This window comes from Gigantopelta aegis, chromosome 4 (genome assembly GCF_016097555.1).
Source record: "Gigantopelta aegis isolate Gae_Host chromosome 4, Gae_host_genome, whole genome shotgun sequence".
Lineage (NCBI taxonomy): Eukaryota > Metazoa > Mollusca > Gastropoda > Neomphalida > Peltospiridae > Gigantopelta > Gigantopelta aegis.
This window is the reverse complement of record NC_054702.1, coordinates 52,316,906-52,339,114: the sequence shown is the minus strand read 5'-3', so window position 1 is coordinate 52,339,114 and position 22,209 is coordinate 52,316,906. Positions and strand designations below refer to the sequence as shown.

The 22,209-nt window shown below is 37.5% G+C and overlaps 1 protein-coding gene across 1 annotated transcript in view; it reads left to right on the top strand.

Annotated features, from left to right (window-relative positions):
* Nucleotides 1–1,052: 1,052 nt before the first annotated feature.
* Nucleotides 1,053–22,209, top strand: part of LOC121369880 (phospholipase B1, membrane-associated-like) — a 37,372-nt gene continuing 16,215 nt past the window's right edge. Inside the window, exons 1-15 of the mRNA XM_041494958.1 lie at nt 1,053–1,116; nt 2,408–2,511; nt 3,401–3,461; nt 4,505–4,563; nt 5,102–5,169; nt 5,567–5,610; nt 7,847–7,955; nt 9,597–9,729; nt 10,467–10,627; nt 11,447–11,624; nt 13,158–13,253; nt 13,773–13,838; nt 15,170–15,477; nt 18,118–18,161; nt 20,462–20,509. Of these exons, the coding sequence (XP_041350892.1) occupies nt 1,068–1,116; nt 2,408–2,511; nt 3,401–3,461; nt 4,505–4,563; nt 5,102–5,169; nt 5,567–5,610; nt 7,847–7,955; nt 9,597–9,729; nt 10,467–10,627; nt 11,447–11,624; nt 13,158–13,253; nt 13,773–13,838; nt 15,170–15,477; nt 18,118–18,161; nt 20,462–20,509 (1,528 nt within the window). The 5' untranslated portion in view covers nt 1,053–1,067. The remainder of the gene's footprint in view (nt 1,117–2,407; nt 2,512–3,400; nt 3,462–4,504; nt 4,564–5,101; nt 5,170–5,566; nt 5,611–7,846; nt 7,956–9,596; nt 9,730–10,466; nt 10,628–11,446; nt 11,625–13,157; nt 13,254–13,772; nt 13,839–15,169; nt 15,478–18,117; nt 18,162–20,461; nt 20,510–22,209) is intronic.

Genomic DNA, 22,209 nt, shown 5'->3' with positions numbered 1-22,209 from the left:
TTTAAAAACTAGGGTATGTCCCTATAAAAACTGACGTTATCCTTTATAAAGTTAGTACATTTGGTGTTCTATTCAGACAAGTCCATAATATAATTATATTTGTCCATGAATATTGATGTTTCTTTGTACCAAAGGGCGGTATTTAGCTCAGTCGGCGGAGTGTTCGCTTGAGGAGCTTAAGGAGCAGGATCGAATCACCTTGGAGGATCCATTCAACAGATTGGGTTTTTTTCTCTCGTTCCAACCAGTGCACCACAACTGGACAAAGGCCGTGGTATGTCCTTTCCCTTGCTGCATTAAAAAAACATGTAGCGGGTTTCCTCTGATGACTAAGTGTCATGTTTTGACATCCAACAATGATTAATTAATCAATGTGCTCTAGTGGTGTCGTTAAACAACACGAACTTTAACTAAGAATCTATGTCAGAATTATCAAATGTTTGACATCCAGTAGCCGACGAGTGATAATAAATCAACGGGCGATAAATAAAACTATAACTTTAAAGGAACATTCCCGAGTTTGCTGCACTGTAAGATGTATCCGACTGATAAAATATTTCTACGATTAAACTTACATGTTAAATATATTTTCTTGTTTAGAATATCAGTGTCTGTATATTCAATGTGTTTCTGGTCGTCTTAATATTTGTAAGAAGCCCAAACTGGATTTTGACTTCAAATAATTTCGTACGTACGAAAAAATCTTTTTTAGGAAATAAAATGAAATTTAACCTAGTACTAATATTAGAACGATCAGAAACACTTTTAGCATACAACCACTAACATTTTATGCAGAAAAATATATTTGATATGCAATTACAATCGTTAAAAAGTTTCTGTTAGTCAATAACATTTTTTAAATGGCAGCAAACTCAGGAATGTCCCTTTAACTTTGTTATCTTGATGAGGAAAGATAATCAGTCGTCATCTGTCATCAGTCACCCCAGAGCTGACATCACTCCATCTCACAATCACCACACGTGACTCGACTCTCGTGCTGACAGACACACAACGGGGTACATTGCATTACTACGACTCTCACAGATATACAGGTTGTGCAAAGAACCATGCAGTTTTTGGTGCTGTGTACCGTCTGTGTCGTCATTCTGGTTTCAGGTACGTCAATTACTAACACGTTTCATTACCGGGCGATAATTGTAATCAAAATCTGAATAAATATCTTTATAATCGTTTAAATACTAATCAAATGATTTTTGTATAAAAACTTTAATGCTACTTTGAACAATAAGACGAGACGTAGCCCAGTGGTACAGCACTCGCTCGATGCGCGGTCGGTTTGGAATCGATCCCCGTCGGTGGGCCCATTGGGCTATTTCTCGTTCCAGCCAGTGCACCACGACTGGTATATCAAAGGCCGTGGTATGTACTACCCTATCTGTGGGATAGTGCATATAAAAGATCACATGCTGCTAATCGAAAAGAGTAGCCCATGAAATGGCGACAGCGGGTTTCCTCTCTCAGTATCTGTGTGGTCCTTAACCATATGTCTGACGCCATATAACCGTAAATAAAATGTATTGAATGCGTCGTTAAATAAAACATTTCTTTCTTTCTTTCTCATTTCTATGTACGATATTTAACATAGTGTGGAACAAACGTATTTATAAAAACGTATAGATTCCAGTAGTTTAACACATACCAGTATACCTTTAGGTAGTACTAAACCAAATAACTTCCGCCTGGGTCAAAGTTTGAGGTGCAGCGAACTTTTGATAGAGAAGTGAACACCACAAGTCCTGTGATTGGTAATAAAGTTGAGTGTGTTAGTTGTAAAAACAAAATAGTTTCATTTGGGCAAAAGAAATTAGCAATTTTTTTTTCATTTAGTATCACTGTGTCAAGTAGCCTTGTGCTAGAAACATTTATGGGTTACCTGTAAAAATGGTACTCGAATTTTGTGCGGAACTAGGGTAGTCATAGACGCTACCCGTTATCGCAAAAATGAGCAGCTTGACACCCATTTTTTTTTCTGATTCACTTTAAGGGTGAGGGGTGGTAGTATTTATATCCGTGGCGTTTATGTCGACTGCAGGTAGGAGTTTTAGTCACATATGTGACTGTTGTCGTCTATGGGATTTGATTTGGTAGTATACACCCTATAATGAAATATATTAAATATTACATGTATTTAACGCTGGATATAAAGAGAGGGAATAGGGCATTGGATGAAAGGTATTACGAAACTGCCATATCTATATGTTATTTTACAAAAATATAATTAACTCTTCAAAACGTGCGTTTTGTTTGTTTGTTTGTTTACTTGTTTGTTTTCGTTGTTTTTGTTTTGTTTTTTTGTTTAGTTGTTTTATTTTTTCACCACGACCATATTTTATATTAAGACAAGTTATAATTAACACACATTCCTTTCTTTTTAAAATTTCAACAGATACCACTGCGAGGTACTCGGGGTCATCGTGGTTGGTACAACACAATGCCACTGTTCGAGAAGAGTTGTCGAGATACGCTCAGATGTTAGACGCAGAGCATCAGGTGTGTATGCGACCTTTTAGCTGGCATGGGCGGATCCAAGGGGGGGGGGGGGACCAGGGGGACGCGTCCCCCAAAAAAATTGTTCAAGTGCCCTCAAAATGTCCAAGTGCCCTTTTTGTTTGTAGAATTTTTTTTTTTTTAAGTAAACAATAATTATATTGTAGATAAATGAAATCAAGATTTTCGTGTACATGCGCAAGCTTGCAGATATGTGTCTGTGTTATTGAGTCTCAATGGGGCCCCATTGAGGTTCTAACGCGAGTAACGCCAATTTACTTCATTATTGCTAGTATATTATGACGTAGAACTGTAGGAATTCATATTAATTGTAAATATCAAAACTTGTAGTAAGGTGCCCTTTTGACGAGTCAATGTGCCCTTCTTTTTTGGTCCCCCCCTAAAAATATTTCCTGGAAACGCCCATGAGCTGGCATACTAACATTATCCACGTCATGTTGATATTGTTTAGGATTATAATTTTAAAGTGACAGACCCTAGTTTTTAAACACTACGACGTATTTTTCACTGCTATAGCCGTTTTTTTCTAATTTAAATTAGAAAGACTTACATTTTATTATTTAGAATATTCATTTCTGTTCTCTGTATAGATCTCAGTAAGCATGGGTACCGATTTCTAACAAACCATGCCCCAAAATGAGGACGTAACCTTTTCCCACTTATCTCACCCTTTCGTTAAATTATGGATCTGCCCCTGAAATTTCAATCAGGAAGCACCCCTACCAAATGGATATATCTATAAACCAAAGTAATAATATGAACATTATTGATCAATATTATTGGAAATAATTAAAAGAAACCAATGATTTGTGTCATTTACAGCATATTATATATTCAGAAACAATGACCTTCATTTGACATTTGGTTGCAGACTGTTCAGGCAGAGTTTCCGTGTAAAGTGATGTCGCCGTCGCCGTCTGTACCAACGTCAGGTCAGTAACGTCGTGGTAAATTCACAGACCACGTTGTGTAGATATGTGACTTTATTTAAAATGTATCACCAGATATATACCAAATATAATATATCTAATGTAATATAGGGTCAAATTTCACAAAACATCGTAAGGCTAATTTGCACGTAAACGTAAATCTACGACTAAATCACAATTCTTTCTATTATAGTACAACAAATATAGTTAGAAATACACATATTTCATTTTATTTTGTCCTTAAAATGCTCCAGCTGCAATAATGATGTAATTTTCTGCGTGAAATAGATGCCAAACACTTGTAAATGTATGCCCGATATAACTGCTAGTCGCAGACGTAAACTTACGATGTTTTGTGAAATGGGCTCCAGAACATCGTTACATTGGCGTTAATTAAACAAGCAATGTTACCTTAAAACAAATATGTATCAATAAGAGTTAAAACTGTCAAATTTATATCAACCTACATTTAATACACATTGTTAAAGGGACATTCCTGAGTTTGCTGCATTGTAAGATGTTTCCGACTAATACAATATTTCTACGATTAAACTTCCATATTAAATATATATTTTTGTTTAGAATATCAGTGTCTGTATATTCAGTGTGTTTCTGGTCGTCTTAATATTTGTAAGAAGCCCAAACTGGATTTTGTCTTCAAATAATTTTGTTCGTACGAAAAAACACATTTTGGGAAATAAAATTAAATTTAACCTAGTACAAATATTAGAACGATCAGAAACATGTTTAATATACAGCCACTAATATTTCATGCAGAAAAAATATGTTTGGTGTGTAATTAAAATCGTTAAAAAGTCTCGGTTAGTCGATAACATCTTAAAAATGCAGCAAACTTAGGAATGTCCCTTTAACACACACTCAAATATTATATATAACTATAATACTTATTTATATGTACACATACATACACAGGCAAACATATAATTCCGTGTGTGCACTTTCACACACCTATATACAGTTTAATATTTCAAATATGGATGATAAGAGATATTTTATTGTAAATAATTGTCTTAATGTATTTCTAGTTCACAAACTACGTCCTGGTGACATACAAGTTATAGCAGGAGTGGGCGATTCACTCACAGTAAGTATAAGTACATAGTTTAAAGTTTGTTTTTGTTTAACGACACCACTGGAGAACATTGGTTAATTAATCATTGGCTATTGGATGTCAGACATTTGATAATTTTGACCCGTAGTCACCAGAGGAAACCCGCTACTTTTTTTTCCTAATGCTAATGTGAATACATGCATGTTGTTATCCAGATTCGGGCATTTTCTTTTAATTCGGGCAAGAGCCAGCCTGCTTCCATACAAAAATGGGAGCCCGTACGCTTATATTTATTAGTAGTATTTGTTATTTATTTATTTATTTATTTATTTATCTATTATTTTTAACCCAATTTGGAATTTTATACAGTATATTGCCATAACGACCACACACACACACACACACACACACACACACACACACACACACACACACACACACACACACACACACACACACACACGCGCGCGCACGCACGCACACACACACACACACACACACTTGCTAACATACCATTAAATGGTTTTAAGATGGCAGATTTTTGTTCACCAATGTATACATCTGTTTATAGGCGGGGAAAGGTATCAAGGCTTCTACCATATTTGGACTTCTTACAGACAATCGAGGTTTAGCCTGGAGGTACGTATGCGTCACAGAGTGAAGTAACAGGCCAGTTTCAAAGCGGTGACAGTTACAGAAATACTCTTGTTCGTCTGTGAGAAAAGACCATACTATTTAAAAACGTTATTTAGTACCTTGTAGAACTCAGTAGCACTCTCACAATTAACTGAATGCTATTTCAGCTAAAATAAGAATCCTTTTTACCGTAATAAATCCATTTAGCAGATCAACTTTGGTCCTAATCCAAAACAATAAACTTGAATATATATATTTTTTAATTGTTTCAGTATCATGTAATGTCCGACGCCATATAACCGTAAATAAAATGTGTTGAGTGCGTTGTTAAATACAACATTTCTTTCCTTCAGTATCATGTAAAACAAAACCTAACTTCTGAATTGAACATTATTTTCAGCATTGGGGGCGATGGCACGTTTGAAGATCATTTAACGTTACCTAGTAAGTTAAGTAATTTTGTCATTGACACAAGGTCAGTCTTCTAATTAAAGAATGGTGTTTTTTTAACCATGTCCACGACCTTGTGTGTGAACGAAATTACGCTCTAAAAATATAGCAGGTTACAAGTAATCATATCCGTCCCCGCCCCCCCCCCCCCCCCCCCCCCCCCCCCGCCCCCTCCTTCCCCCGTTCCGGTCATTGCGACCGGTTGATCAGTGACCTAGATACACTGACTGTGTAAACGTGCATATTAAATACAGCTAATAAGAAGTCCAGGGTTGGGGGGGGGGGGGGGGGGGGGAGGGGTCGAAACCCTCATTGCTCAAGAAAATGTTCTCTCTTTTTTTCTCCAATATATATATACTCTTCAAAAAAAGTTGGGGAACCTGAAATATTAAAGTATATGTTTTGACCACTGATATCCTAGTAAAGAACGTTCATGTCTGTTTATCAACACATCGAAACACATTCCATAGTTTTCACGTGCATCACGCAGTTGCCCCGTACACGTGCGTGGGGTGTCATTCTCGATTTTGACAATATTCTCGATTTTGACCATTTCCAGGAAGGTCCATTAATCACTGTGGAACATTATTTCTATCAATCTTTTTCATTCTGTTGATCATACAGTTGTTATTGTTTTGTCTTTAGTGATTTTTATTGTTTGAATTTACGATTTACTGATAAAAAAACGTCAGCTTTCAAATTTTACTTCTGACACCAATCGTCCTTCAAGATCTCTGGTGGTCTTATTGTTTTGTCTTTAGTAATTTTTATTGTTTGAATTTGCGATTTACTGATAAAAAAAAACGTCAGCTTTCAAATTTCACTTCTGACACCAATCGTCCTTCAAGATCTCTGGTGGTCATAAAACCTACTGTAATACTGAACTACCGGTTGTAATGTTTGCCCAATTAATTCACTATTATCATATAACCATTCCCCACAGCTAATATACCTTACAGTTTTGGCAATTGTAAATTCTTATTAGAGTTCCCCTACTTTTTGTGAAGAGTATATGTGGAGGTTTTCTGGGGGTTTTTGGTGGGGGTTTTTTGTGCGGTTTTTTTGGTGTTTTTGTTTTGGGGGGGGGGGGGGGGTCTTGCTAATAAGACGTATCAGAGTCTATGTGAAAGTATAACGTACACTTCTTAAATTTTGTAATGAGCAAAGAATTCGATTTCCCCAACCCTAATACATACATACATACATATATCTCTCTCCCCCATCCCCCTCCCTCACACACACACACACACACACACACACACACACACACACACACACACACACACACACACACACACACACACACACACACACACACACACACACACACACACACACACACACACACACACACACAAACACACACACACACACACACACACACACACACACACACACACACACACACACACACACACACACACACACACACAAACACAAACACAAACACACAAACACAAACACACACACACACACACACACACAAACACACACACACACACACACACACACACACACACACACACACACACACACACACACACACACACACACACACACACACACACACAAACACACACACATACACACACACACACACACACACACACACACACACACACACACACACACACACACACACACACACACACACACACACACACACACACACACACACACACAAACACACACACGTTGACTGAGATACTGCATTAATGGTTGACATTTTGTCCATTGACATTTTGTCCGTTGATATATTGACCATTGACATTTTGTCCATTAACATTTTGTCCATTAACATTTTGTCCATTGACATTTTGTCCATTAACATTTTGTCCATTGACATTTTGTCCATTAACATTTTGTCCGTTGACATTTTGTCCATTGACATTTTGTCCATTGACATTTTGTCCGCTGACATTTTGTCCATTGACATTTTGTCCATTGACATTTTGTCCATTGACATTTTGTCCGCTGACATCTTGTCCGTTGACATCTTGTCCGTTGACATTCTGTCTGCACACCCACAGTGACAGGATAGCACATAACACGGCATTTGATATACCAGTCGTGGTGCACTGGCTGGAATGTAGCTGAAGGAGACCTTTAATTAATTACCGTGTCGTGATTTTCTTCATATTACTGACCACCATTATTACTTAGTTTAGGCTGATTTTCACCATAATAAGACAGTATGTGAGGTTTTAATATTTCTGTTTTTACCCCCCAGATATTCTCAAGAAGTATAATCCCGGTTTAAAAGGCTTTTCAGTCAAGAGCGGTAACCGTGATAGTGAAAACGCCCATCTCAATGTCGCCGACTCGGGAGCTACATCAGAGTAAGTTTTTTCCCCATACTTTTATTATTATTGTACATTGTAAGACAATGATTCAAGGCACCCCAACCTTGACATTGCCAGTGATCTGGGGTAATAAAAAAAAAAAATAATATAAAAAAAAAACTGAACTGAACATATTGTTGGTGTTAATATCATGTAATTTTTCTTTTCACATTTCTGACGTATTGCAATAAATAAACAACAGGAGCCACAATGTGGATTGTAGGTTGTTATTTTCAACTCCAACATGTAACAATAAGTTATGATTATGAAACAAAACTCCTGGTTATAGTAATGTCACTCGGATCTTCCAGTAGAGTTTGCGTTTTATCGGAGACCTACAAAGTGTGTGAACAGAACCTGAACAGAGTCTGGCGTCCATGGGTAAAGGACCTGTATTTACAAGACCCTACTAAAAGGCATAATGTCACGGATTTAAGGACCTTATTTTTCTAAACATGGATAATAAATAAAAATTACATTAATTGTTGGAAACCAAATCTAGCTATCGCATCACCTTAACTGAACCATGATGGAGTGAAATGCATATCATCCCTCGCGGCAATTTTAGTTTTTGAATTATGACCATAGCCATAATTCAATTATTTTTACAAAATGTCATTAATAAATGGAGTATGGTGGTTATAAAGATGGTTGAATAAAGTACATTTAGGGACAAATCGAAATATTTTATATTCAGGTAATAGTTTGTTACACCATTAAATAGGTCAGCGGTCTGTGACAATATGCCTTAAACATGTATCTATGTAGTGATATATACTAGACGGTCTGCAATATCCGATTGCTCGTAGCATACTATTATTGTATGACACCAAATTGGTTTGATTGGCAGGTCGCCAACTGACTAGAGACAACGTTATTGGATATAGGGCAGACGCCAGATTACCAATTCATTAACGTTTAGGTACTTGTAAAAATAAATGTATAAACTATATTGTTACAGAGTTGAAATTGTAGCACTGTGCAATAATCGCATGTGTGTTTCTGACATTGATAATTGAAAATATTATTTATTTATTCAATTAATTCATAATGCTATAAATGAATCATTTTTCTATATCAATAGGTAGTGTAGGGCATATATATATACAAGTTTCAATCACAGGACCTTCCCTGGGGTACCCTTGTTAGGAGTCACTGTGTGTAAATATGTTCTTTTGTACCATATTTGGTATCTTGTAATTTATCTTAATAAACGTATTTGAAAATAAACAAACAAACAAACATCTCAAACAATATTATTAGTGATTCTTTACAGTTTGACAATTACGATTACTGGTAACTGATAGTCGCTGAGCTAAAACCTGTATTTTGTAGCAATACAAATCTCGGTGCAAGAATCTAGCGCTCTACCATCTGAGCTCATGGGGGAAATTCCCACTAGCTACTGCCGGTATAAGCACTTTATACCAACACTACTACAATTACGGTTATCACTGGCGATAACCAGTACGATGAATACACGCAAAACCTATAATCGTATTCGTAAATGTCGGTTAAAAACGATATTTGTAATGAAAAAAAGTTACCCATGAAAAGTTCAGCGAGTTACAAAATAGCAAACACTGTTATGGTCAAGTAAATAATAATTTAAAAAATGTTTTAACTATTATTTCGCAGTCAGCTGGCTGGTCAAATCAACTTATTGGTGGAGCGCCTCAAGTCGGAGGAGGGAATTGACTTCAACAACGACTGGAAAGTGATCACTGTCCTGATTGGAGGAAACGATCTTTGTCAGTCCTGTAAAGATGGGGTCAGTGCTAACTCCTCATACGTTAATTAAAGGCATACTGTCACAGATTTAAGGACCTTATTTCTCTAAAAATGGATAATAAATAGAAATTACATTAATTGTTGGAAACCAAATCTAGCTATTTTTATCACATTAAATGAACCATGATGGAGTAAAATCCATGTCAACCCTCTCGGCAATTTTACTGTTTGAATTATGGACCATTGCCATAATTCAATTATTTTTACAAAATATCATTAATAAATGGAGTATGGTGGTTATAAAGATGGTTGAATAAAGTACATTTAGGGACAAATCAAATTATTATATTCCATCCAAACTCCTGACTGACAAAAGCACAACACTCGACAGAAATAAAGAGAGACAGAATCAGACAGACAGGCGGAGAGAGCCAGAGACGTTCGTTTTGTTTAACGACACCACTAGAGCACATTGATGCACCAGTCATTGGCTATTGGATGTCAAACATTCGGTAATTTTAACATACAGTCTTAGATAGGAAACCCGCTACAGAGAATCGGAAAAGATCAAGAAAGACAAACAGAGATGGGGAGATAAAGAGAGCCGGAGAGAGAGAGAGAGAGAGAGAGAGAGAGAGAGAGAGAGAGAGAGAGAGAGAGAGAGAGAGAGAGAGAGAGAGAGAGATAGGGGAGAGAGATTGGGAAAGAGAGACAAAGACCAACAGAAAGAAAGACAGACAGAGAGAAAGTACTGATTTAATGATTTGATATTTTCAGTCGCGATATACAGCAGACGACTACATGAGTCACCTACAGTCAGGTCTGGACATCCTGCACCAGCAGGTCCCTCGAGTGTTCGTCAACCTCGTCGAGCCCATGAACATGGAGGTCGTCAAGAGTCTCAATGAGGGGCTCGTCTGCTCCATACTGCATCGAGTGTACGTGACGCGTTCAGTTATTTCAGATTAATACTGCACCGAATGTACGTTAAACGTTCGGTTGTTTCAGATTAATATTGCATCGAGTGTACGTTACACGTTCGGTTGTTTCAGATTAATACTGCACCGAGTGTACGTTACACGTTCGGTTGTATCAGATTAATACTACACCGAGTTTACGTTACACGTTCGGTTGTTTCAGATTAATACTACACCGAGTGTACGTTACACGTTCGGTTGTTTCAGATTAATGCTGCACCGAGTGTACGTTACACGTTCGGTTGTTTCAGATTAATACTGCACCGAGTGTACGTTACACGTTCGGTTGTTTCAGATTAATATTGCATCTTTTGTACGTTACACGTTCGGTTGTTTCAGATTAATACTACACCGAGTGTACGTTACGCATTCAGCTATTTCAGATTAATAAGACATCGTGTGTATGTTACATGTTCAGTTATTTCAGATTAATACTGCATCGAGTGTACGTGACGCGTTCAGTTATTTCAGATTAATACTGCACCGAGTGTACGTTACACGTTCAGCTATTTCAGATTAATACTTATAGTAGGGGGTGGTTCGTTCGACACACTCCCCCCCCCCCCCCCCCCCACACACACCGAGACACGAGCATACACAATCCAGTCAACGCCCCTATTTATAGAGTGCCGGAAGGTGATTATATATTCAGAAATACCTTTCACATAACGAGACGTGGAAGAAAGTCACTTTTTTTAAAACATGACACTGACTTTTAGACAGTGATACAAACAATGCTATAAGAACCAATTACCTTTAACTTGTGTGATTTCTTTTTAGAGGATGCTCCTGCGCAGCGTTTCCGGAAAATGCCGAAGCTGAGAAAGCGCTGATTGCCCTGACGAAGGAGTACCAGGCGCGGATCTACGAGCTCGTGGAGACTGGTCGGTACGACACGAGGGACGACTTCACAGTCGTGGTACAGCCCTTCTTTCACGACACATTTCTACCCATGAAAGTGAGTCCACAGTCAGTCAGTCAGTCATATTACGAAATGTGCCTTTAAAGGAAATGATCATAATTATTACTATATTCTAATTGTCCGTTTAATTGGCCGCTAAAAAGATTCTAGTGTCACATCTGTTTCAGTTAATTACTGAAACGAAATAGAAAAGAAATAAAAATCCCAAACAACAACCAAAACCCAAAACAACAGTAACCACACACACACACACACACACGTGTGTGTGTGGTGTGTGTGTGGTGTGTGTGTGGTGTGTATGGTGTGTGTGTCTGTATGTGTGGTGTGTGTGTGTGTGTGTGTGTGTGTGTGTGTGTGTGTGTGTGTGTGTTTAACATGTATAGGAATATACTCGAGGTTCACATTCTTGATTTTGTTTTATTTCCGAGGACAATATAGCTTTTTTTTCAAGATATATTTATATATTTGAAAGTATAATAATGGTTGAGGGACGGACAGGATGTTCAGATTCTGGGTATTTAATGAAAGGGATGCAAACAATCCAATCAGAATGAGTATTATATCAATAATAGAAACTTACACTCATAATGATTATTCAAATAAGCACTTATTAAAGTTTGTTTTGTTTAACAACACCACTAGAGCACATTAATTAATTAATCATCGGCTATTGGATGTCAAACATTTGGTAATTCTGACACATAGTCATCAGAGGAAGCCCGCTACATTTTCTTAATGCAACAAGGGATCTTTTGTATGCACTTTCCCACAGACAGGATAGCACATACTATAGGCGTTGACCAGTTGTGGTGCACTGGTTGGAACGATAAAAAAAACAAATCCAGTCAGTTGAATGGATCCATCGAGGTGGTTCGATCCTGCGACACAAGCACCTCAAGCAAGCACTTAACCGACTGAGCTAAATCCCGCTCCAATAAGAACTTATATGCACGTTATATTCGTTCACTGGTGCATGTATTAAAGGTCTACATTTATCAAAAACCCGACCGGCCTCGGTGGCGTCGTGATTAGGCCATCGATCTACAGGCTGGTAGGTACTGGGTTCGGATCTTAGTCGAGGCATGGCATTTTTAATCTAGATACCGACTCCAAACCCTGAGTGAGTGCTCCGCAAGGCTCACTGGGTAGGTGTAAACCACTTGCACAGATCAGTGATCCATAACTGTTTCAACAAAGGCCATGGTTTGTGCTATCCTGCCTGTGGGAAGCGCAAATAAAAGATCCCTTGCTGCTAATCGGAAAGAGTAGCCCATGTAGTGGCGACAGCAGGTTTCCTCTCAAAAATCTGTGTGGTCCTTAACCATATGTCTGACGCCATATAGCCGTAAATAAAATGTGTTGAGTGTGTCGTTAAATAAAACATTCCTTTCTTTCTTTATCAAAAACGTAATTCACTTTTGTTTAGTATTTACGTATACCTTTTACAATATATATGAAGTATCAATAAAATAAATTTAATCTTTATGTGTTTTTTTATATATACTGTGTATTAATAATGTTCCGTGATTGTGGACCTTTAATATTCTTTAAGTTCTTTCGTGTTTTCAGGATGGAAAGCCTGACATGAGTTATTTCGCACCGGATTGTTTCCACATTAGGGAGAAAGGTCACCACGCTCTAGCCGAGGCTTTGTGGAATAATATGGTAACGTGGTTTGTCATTAATGTATGTCTCGATTCACAGAACATCATGTTTGTATATTATTCTGGGTAGTGTTAGGGTGGAGGGGTGGAGGAGGGGTTGAGAGAATGAATGAATGAATGAATGAACGTTTAACGACACATCAGCACGAAAAATACATCGGCTATTGGGTGTCAAACTATGGTAATGTAAACAAATAAGGTGATGATCAACATCAATATAAAAATTCTAGATTTAAATAAAAACACAGTGTAAAGAACTGTGCAAAAATACAAATATCACAGATAGATACTGACTTTTACTCAAATTTCAATTTGTGCTGTATTGGCCATTCTCAAAGAGAATGTTACACCCCTACACCATGGTGAGGATACAGCACGCACAGGGGTGATAGAATGAGGTAAATTTACACTTTTTAAGGGAGGTGGCGGAGTGTGGGGAGCATGGCTGTTTTCATGATGGTATGTTAGATCTAGAGTTGTTGGTGTTTATTTTTGCTTCTTACAGTTAATTGTATTGCAGCTGGAGGCGCCGGGCCGTAAGCTAACGAAATGGGTATCCACGGAGCCGTTCGAATGTCCTACCGAGGTATGTAGTATCAAATCGTTTTACTCTGTTTCGTAGGGGGGTGAGACGTAGCCCAGTGGTAAAGCGTTCGCTTGATGCGCGGTCGGTGTGGGATCGATCCCCGTCAGTGGGCCCAATGGGCTATTTTTCGCTCCATCTAGTGCACCACGACTGGTACATCAAAGGCCGTGGTATGTGATATCCTGTCTATGGGATGGTGCATATAAAAGATCCCTTGCTGTTAATCGAAAAGAGTGGCCCATGAGGTGGGGACAGCGGGTTTCCTCTCTCAATATCTGTGTGGTCCTTAACCATATGTCTGACGCCATATAACCGTAAATAAAATATGTTGAGTGTTTCGTTAAATAAAACATGTCTTTCTTTTTCTTTTTATCGTTTTAAAAAGGCAATTTTATTTATTTAATAAATTATAGTTTTTGGTCACTTTTGTTACATGTATATTTCCAGAAAAGAATTATATTTAAAAAAAATTAAACTAGAAAAAAAAATATGAAAGTTTGTTTTGTTTAACGGCACAACTAGAACACATTGGTTTATTAATTATCGGTTAATGGATGTCAAACATTTGGCAATTTTGACATATAGTTTTACAGAGTTACATTTATTTTTAGTAGTAGCAATGGTGTTCTAGCTGGAACGAAAAATATCCCAAAGGGCCCATCGATGGGGATCGATCCTAGGCCGACCGCGCATCAAACGAGCCAGTCCAGTCCAGGTTCTCATACAAATTAAATGTAGATAAGCATCGGACACTTTGATTTATCTGAAGCTTTTAAAAATTGATAGAAATATTCCTTTAATACAAAGTTAATGCTTTACATACACTTTTAAAGAGGGAGGTGAGGGTTGGCGGGGCGTAGCCCAGTGGTAAAGCACTCGCTTGATGTACTTTCGGTTTGGGATCGGTCCCCGTCAGTGGGCTCATTGGGCTATTTCTCGCTCCAGCCAGTGCACTATGACTGGTACGTCAAGGCCGTGGTATGTGCTATCCTGTCTATGGGATGGTGTATATAAAAGATCCCTTGCTGCTAATCGAAAAGAGTAGCCCATGAAGTGGCGACAGCGGGTTTCCTCCCTCAATATCTGCGTGGTCCTTAACTATATGCCCGACGCCATGTAATCGTCAATAAAATGTGTTGAGTGCGTCGTTAAATAAACCATTTCCTTCCTTTCTTTTTAACAAGGGGAACTAAATGGGGTACGCTTGTGGAAACGTTGATAATTGTGAACTGTCTTTGTTGTCGTTTTGTTTTTGTTGCTTTAGCTGCTTTAGCTGCTGTTATTGTTGTTGTTGTTGTTATTATTATTATTGTTATTTACTTTCTTTACAGCAAAATCCGTATTTTGCTACGTATAACAATTCACGACGTTTATCAAGTTCGGGGAACAGTGAAAACCAAATAACGCATGGTGGCCGGTCTGCTGTTGGCGTCGAGAAACAAGAGGTGTGTGATGATGGCAACCAAACCAGTGTAACCAGACACGTGGCCGTCGTCGTCTCGGCGTTTCTCTTACTTACATTAGTGGGCGTGGCCTTGATGGGGCTGTGGGCCCGATACAAACACAGGCATGTTAGGAACTCAAAGGATATGCATGCAAAAGATGTTCTGCTGTGGGAAAATTCGCCAAAGTATGTGCTGTTACTAAATTAATCTTCGTAGTATTAAAAACATTTTAAAACAGCAATGACGAAATGGTTAGTTTTGTTTTGATGAGAAGACAAAAATACAATCGGAGTATGACTAGCGTAAATAAATATTCAAGTGTGAATCTAGGAGATTTAAAAAGGGGTCGCCCTTGGGACTGGTTTTAAAAATATTTTATTGTTGTTTAAATAGTGACCAATACAATAGCATGTAGGTTATATAGAGAATAATACACGAGTAGCCGTTAGATACCATTTATCTTACAACGAGTTGTTTTAAAACGTATCTAACGAGTAAAAGCGGGTTGCATACCTTTTTAAACAACGAGTTGTGAGATAAATGGCATCTAACGGACACGAATGTATTATTCTATTTCTTACATATCCTCAAAAACCAGGCTTTAAGCAAATTTTTAATTAATTAATAAGGTTATTTACAGCCTTTGCACAAATATTTGTCGGGTTAACTATACGTCCCAGTGTCATCGATTTTGATCGCGCTTTTTTTCATTGGATGCATGGCATAGGTGACCTGGTCATCACCTAGGAGCAGCCATTCGTATGTTATTAAAATGTTAACACACGTATGTGTAAACAAGTATGTGTTATCAAAAATAATGAATGATGTTCACACCAACGGGTGTGTAAGAATGTATTGCAGGTTTTTTAAAAATAAAACCATTGACCCTTGAAATACGGAGGGTGGGGGGGGGGGGGGGGGGGGGGGGGGGGGGCAAGGCGGGTCTTGTGTGTTATCCGAATTTGCTAATGTTATTTATTTAATTAACAGAACGTTCCTATATTCCAAAAGTTTTGCATATTTTAATATCCGCTATTTGTTATTTTAAAAAAGATTGTGGTTGGTTGTTTTTTAGGTGGGTTTTTTTTTTTTTTTTACCTATTTCATATACATTTATATTTCAATATCAGATGTATTTCAATATTATAGGCCTAACGGTAAAGTTTGTTTTGTTTTTCAACACCACTAGAGCACATCGATTCATTGTATGTGAAATATTTGAAAATTTGGATAGTCTTAGAGAGGAAACCCTCTACATTTCTCCATTAGCAGGGATCTTTGTGTACGCACCATACCACGATCTTTCATATACCAGTCGTGGTGCACTGGCTAGAACGAGAAATAGCCCAATGGGTCACCGATGGGGGTTGATCCTAAACCGACCGCGCGCACAAGGCGAGCGCTTTACCACTGAACTACTTTGCCTAATTCTTTGTTTTTATTAAAAATAATTATTTTCATTTAATCGTTAAAATTTTAGATGTTTTTAGGTCCTTCTGTGTTAGCATTGTCAGGTAACTTTTTCGTGTGAGTTTTCACATCTGCTCGGTATTACATTCCTGAATTACGTGACCTTGTGGTGGTAATGACTTTGAGTTTGTCCACTCAGCACTATTGAGTTACGGTCTCATACCACGGTTTTTCTTCTTCTTCTTTTTTCAAACGTTGCTCCATCCATTTCTGTCGTGGTTTGCTAAGAAGTCAGCAATCTAATTAAAATTAGCTCCACTATTACATGTGGATCTAACACCAGCCAGTTGGAGCTCATGTCCACCAATCAAAACCTTACTTGCAGAATCCTGCCAGTGATTTAAAACTAACAACGCTGCGTAGTCCCCAATGTCCAGGTAACATTTCGTCTGTAAATAATAATTTAAATATAGTGACAATCACACTTCGCCTTTTATAACGTTATTTGGGAGTATACAAATTCTAAAAATATCTTCAATTTTACATTAAAAATTATTTATTTATTAATAAAAAACCCCAAACTAAATCAGTCTTCAGTTTTACATTACAAATTATTTATTTTATAAAATAAAACATGTTTTACGGCATTCGTAATTCACACGAAACATGTCGTATACCCTCAGGATAATTCGGAATGTTTTCAAATTATTTTTAAATCACTGGCAGGATTCTTCAAGTAAGGTTTTGATTGGTGGACATGAGCTCCAACTGGCTGGTGTTAGATCCACATGTAATAGTGGAGCTAATTTTAATTAGATTGAGAAGTCAGAATTAAAACGAAAAGACGAAAATAACCTTTATCCTGCACCCACTGTTTGTATTAACCATTTATAGCCGCGTTTAAAGCAAAACGATTCACTACTACCAGTAGTTTCTTGACTTGATCTTCCATTACATATTCTTTACTTAGATAATTTCATTATAGTATATAGAAATAAAGTGTTGTGTTACGTTAAATATAAAAACAATTGCATATTTATTTAGGAATTATGAGATTAATACCTATTCTTGAACTTGACAAATATAACATTTTACAAGAAGTCATTAATTTTGTGTCGTACTGCAAAATGATTGTTTGTTTAGCTTGGGTTTTTGGAAATTAAGAAATAAAGTTGATTTCCCCACTCTTCTTGTTGAGTTGCAGGATAAAGCGAATAGCAGGTTAAAGATGTAGGTTATCGTCTTTATCCTGTTCGGAAAGCCTTGCGGAGTTCCCCATTTTTATGTGCACATGATAAAGCCGATATAAAACCTTGCTTCTGTTATTCTATATATCTCCGCAACGATCAGAACACAAAGCTCAGACGATGTTTTAAATGAAGCAACTGCGTAATCTTAGAATCAGTAATGGTATTCATTATCAGTGATGATGATGATGATGATGATGATGATGATATGGAGATTTTATGTTCGAGTTGGGTTTTTTCGATTAGTGTTCAAGTACGCTTCCCTGGACATACTAGTCAAACGCCTCTGCTGTTGTTTCCAGAACAGAGATTAACTTTATAGTTTTCAGAATTATAGGCTATTCTTATCAATTAAAAGAGATTGAATGGTGGTTCATCACAAACAAAGGCATTCGATATATCAGGGGCCCAGTGCTAAAGCGTTCGCTTGATGCGCGGTCGGTCTAGGATCGATCCCCGTCGGTGGACCCATTGGGCTATTTCTCGTTCCAACCAGTGCTCCACAACTGGTGTAACAAAGGCCGTGGTATGTACTATCCTGTCTGTGGCTGGTGCATATAAAAGATCCCTTGCTGCTAATCGGAAAAAGTAGCCCATGAAGTGGCGACAGCTGGTTTCCCCTCTCAATATTTGTGTGATCCATAACCATATGTCTGACGCCATATAACCGTAAATAAAATGTGTTGAGAGCGTCGTTAAACAAAACATTTCTGTCTTTCGATATATCAGTCGTAGAGACCTGGTTGGAACGAGAAATAATGGCGTGGATTCCCACGAGGGAGAGGAGAACAGTCTGACAAGATTGTATTTCATACGAGCGATCATCTTCGCAAGCTAAGGTGCCATTCCGTACCTTGGATTGCGAAGATGACGAGGGATTAACCATTGCGATATTTGAAAGGTTTAAGTTAGTTTGTTTTGTTTAACGACACCACTAGAGCACATTGGATTATTAATTATCGGCTATTGGATATCAAACATTTGACAATCTGACATATAGTTTTAGAGAGGAAACCCGCTACAGATTGCCAAAAATACAAAGGGATCTTTTATATTCACTATCCCACAGACAGGATAACACATACCACGGCCTTTTATATACCAGTCGTGCCTGGCTGGAACGAGAAATAGCCCAATGGGTCCATTAACGGGAATCGATCCTAGACCGACCGCGCACCAAGCGATCGCTTCATTACCACTGGGCTACGTCCCTTGTTTGAAAGGTTTAACCAGATTTAACCATTCAAAGTTTGTTTTGTTTAACGACACCACTAGAGCACATTTATTAATTAATCGTCACTATAGAATGTCAAACGTGGTAATTCTGACATGTAGTCATCGGAGGAAACCCGCTACATTTTTCCATTAGCAGCAAGGGATCTCTTCTATCCACAGACAGGACAGCACATGCCACGGCCTTTGACTAGTTGTTGTGGTTTAACCATTCAACACTGTTAATTGGTAGTTGCTAGCCTGAGGTCCTTTGGTTAAACACCCTTAGTGGATCCATTTTCTTATTGCATTTTTCTTGTCCCAGTTAGTGCCCCACAACTGGTATATCAAAGGCTGTGGTATGTACTGTCGCACGGCAGTTGATCTGTTAAAGGTAGAATGACTTAAAATATTCACGATGTGTTTCTTCTCTTCAACTAATACTACTTATCATAAGCTATATTATTACATACCCATTTAATCTTCCTATAGTAATCTGACCGTGCAATAAAAAAAATGTTAATCACAATATATAAAGGTGGTATGTAATAATATAATATAATAACGCCAAATATCATTTGTTTTCCTCTTTTTTTTTTTCTTTTTTTCCTATTATTGTTATAATTTTTTTCTTTTTTTTTCTTTTTTTTGCACTCATTTATAGTTTGTACAAAATGCTGTATACTATATGGAATAGACCTTGGCTTGCGATGATGCAACTGGAGGGTTGCAATGCATTATCTTCAGAATTGGTGGGGTCTAACCTAGCCTCACCCTCGCCTGACTCCTATGTTTTCGATGCAAATTAAATGCATATATTTTCAGGCTGTAATGTGTTGGACAATTCAGTAGATAAACTGCCGTGGCACACTGCTTTTAAAACGTATGAAGTTTGTTTACAGACAATAGCATCAGTTGCAGCTTTTTTTCTTTCTTTTTTACTAAACCGCGGGAACAGCCCATTCTACGTCTGCTTCTAACTGGCCTCGTTTTTTCAGCGTCCTGGTTGGATAGAAATAATGTCGGTCGATATCGGTATTTCCAAATTAATCGCGGTCTGTTTATTTTCGGGTCAAACGTACATTGTTGCACAGCGCATTGTGTTGTATTGCGTTCCGCACGGTATAGCAAGTCACATGCACATGGTATCATATAAGTTTCGTAATCGAAGGGGACAAAAAATGTGTGCAGAAAAAAAGAGAAGAAGAAATGGCCGTGAAAGTAGACCACTCCTTGGATCTGGAAAATCCATGTGACTGTAGAAAGCTGATAGCGGTTCCCTATCTGTTTCTTCTGCGACGATAATCAGTCACCATGAGGTGCTCTTTCGTTGTTTTGCTGACATGTTTGGTGGCTGGTGAGTATTTCAATAAAACATATTTGGCACAGTTACAAATGAAACACGGATATGTTAGGTCAGAATGTACCCCCCGAAAGAAAGCGCGCTATGAATATATAGTACAGTTGAAATGCATTCGGATTGAAATAAAATACATAAAAACGGGTTACCAATTATTAAAGAAACTGCATGTCGTATTTTTATAAGTTCGCTACCATTGTAAGACGTTTCCGAGTAATGTTATATTTTCAGTATCTAATATTCAACGTGTTTCTGGACGTCCTAATGTTCATAAGTAGCTCCAGATAATTTTGTACGTACGGAAAAAAATATATTCAGAAAATAAAATGAAGTTTGAACTATTAGAAACACTAAGACGATCGGAACCACATTTCAAATAAAGCCATTGATATTTTATGTAGAATTTTTAAAATTGAATATGCTAGACTGTGGCGAGCGAAGTTTATAAGGGGAGGGGGAGTCGGGTCATGTTCCCCGGAAAATATGTTGAAAAAAAAAGAGAAAAAAATTACTTGAGCCAGTGAGGGGGGCCTTCTATAGCCCGTGTTTATAAAACTTTACACACTACATGTATTTGCATGAGCACGACGTCATCAAAGATACGTGTCTTGATTTGAATGTTTTATAAGCACGGGGCCATTTCGTGACCAGTCACAGGTTTGACGTGCTATTCCATATGTCGTCCAGACCTACCCTATGTAAATATCAGATTATTAAAGAGACAGTTTGCTAACATTGTTATAGTTTTTTTTTTACGATGTTTCTGGCTACCAGTCTCTTTACCAACTAAACTTACCCATTAAATACTTTCTGTTTAGAGTATCGGTGTGTACGTTATGTATATATAATGCGTTTCAGATCGTTTTAATGTGTGTAGGAACTCAATCTTCTTTTTATTCCATAATATTTTTATTTATTCGTACGTGCGAAATTGTTTGGACGTAAAATCCAGTTTGGGCTACAACAAACATTAATACAGTTACTGATATTCTAAACAAGAAAATACATTTAATATGCAATTTTAGTCGTTAAAAAGGATGTTTGTCAAAAACATCTTATAATAGCAACAAACTTGGGACAGTCTCTTTAAAATGGATACAGAGTATTAATCTGGGATGTCCTGTATAGACTATTGGTGTCCTATGTAACACTTTTCATTCACAGACAATTGGCGTCCTATGTAACACTTTTCACTCACAGAGCAATTGGCGTCCTATGTAACACTTTTCATTCAGAGACAATATGTGTCCTGTGTAACACTTTTCACTCACAAACAATATGACATTGTGTCCTATGTAACACTTTTCACTCACAAACAGTATGTAACACTTTTCACTCACAGACAATGTGTCCTGTGTAACACTTTTCACTCACAGACAATGTGTTTCGAGGTATTTGTAAGTGAAAAGTGTTACATAGGGTAACACTTTTCACTTACAAATACCTCGAAACAGTAAATTCGGGACTATATCGAATACTTCTGTCGTATGCTGTGGTTATATTTCATAAAGACGTTTTTATAACCACAACATTACCTTCGGGTTTATTGCTTGCGTAGTACTTGAGTTTTGACTTAGTCATATATTTATAGCTGTCCAGTTTCCTCTAGTGATATTCTCTTTATATGAGAATGCGGCTAGGGAACACGTGATGTATCATTTATATACAAGTAGTTATCAGAATATTTTAAATTAAGA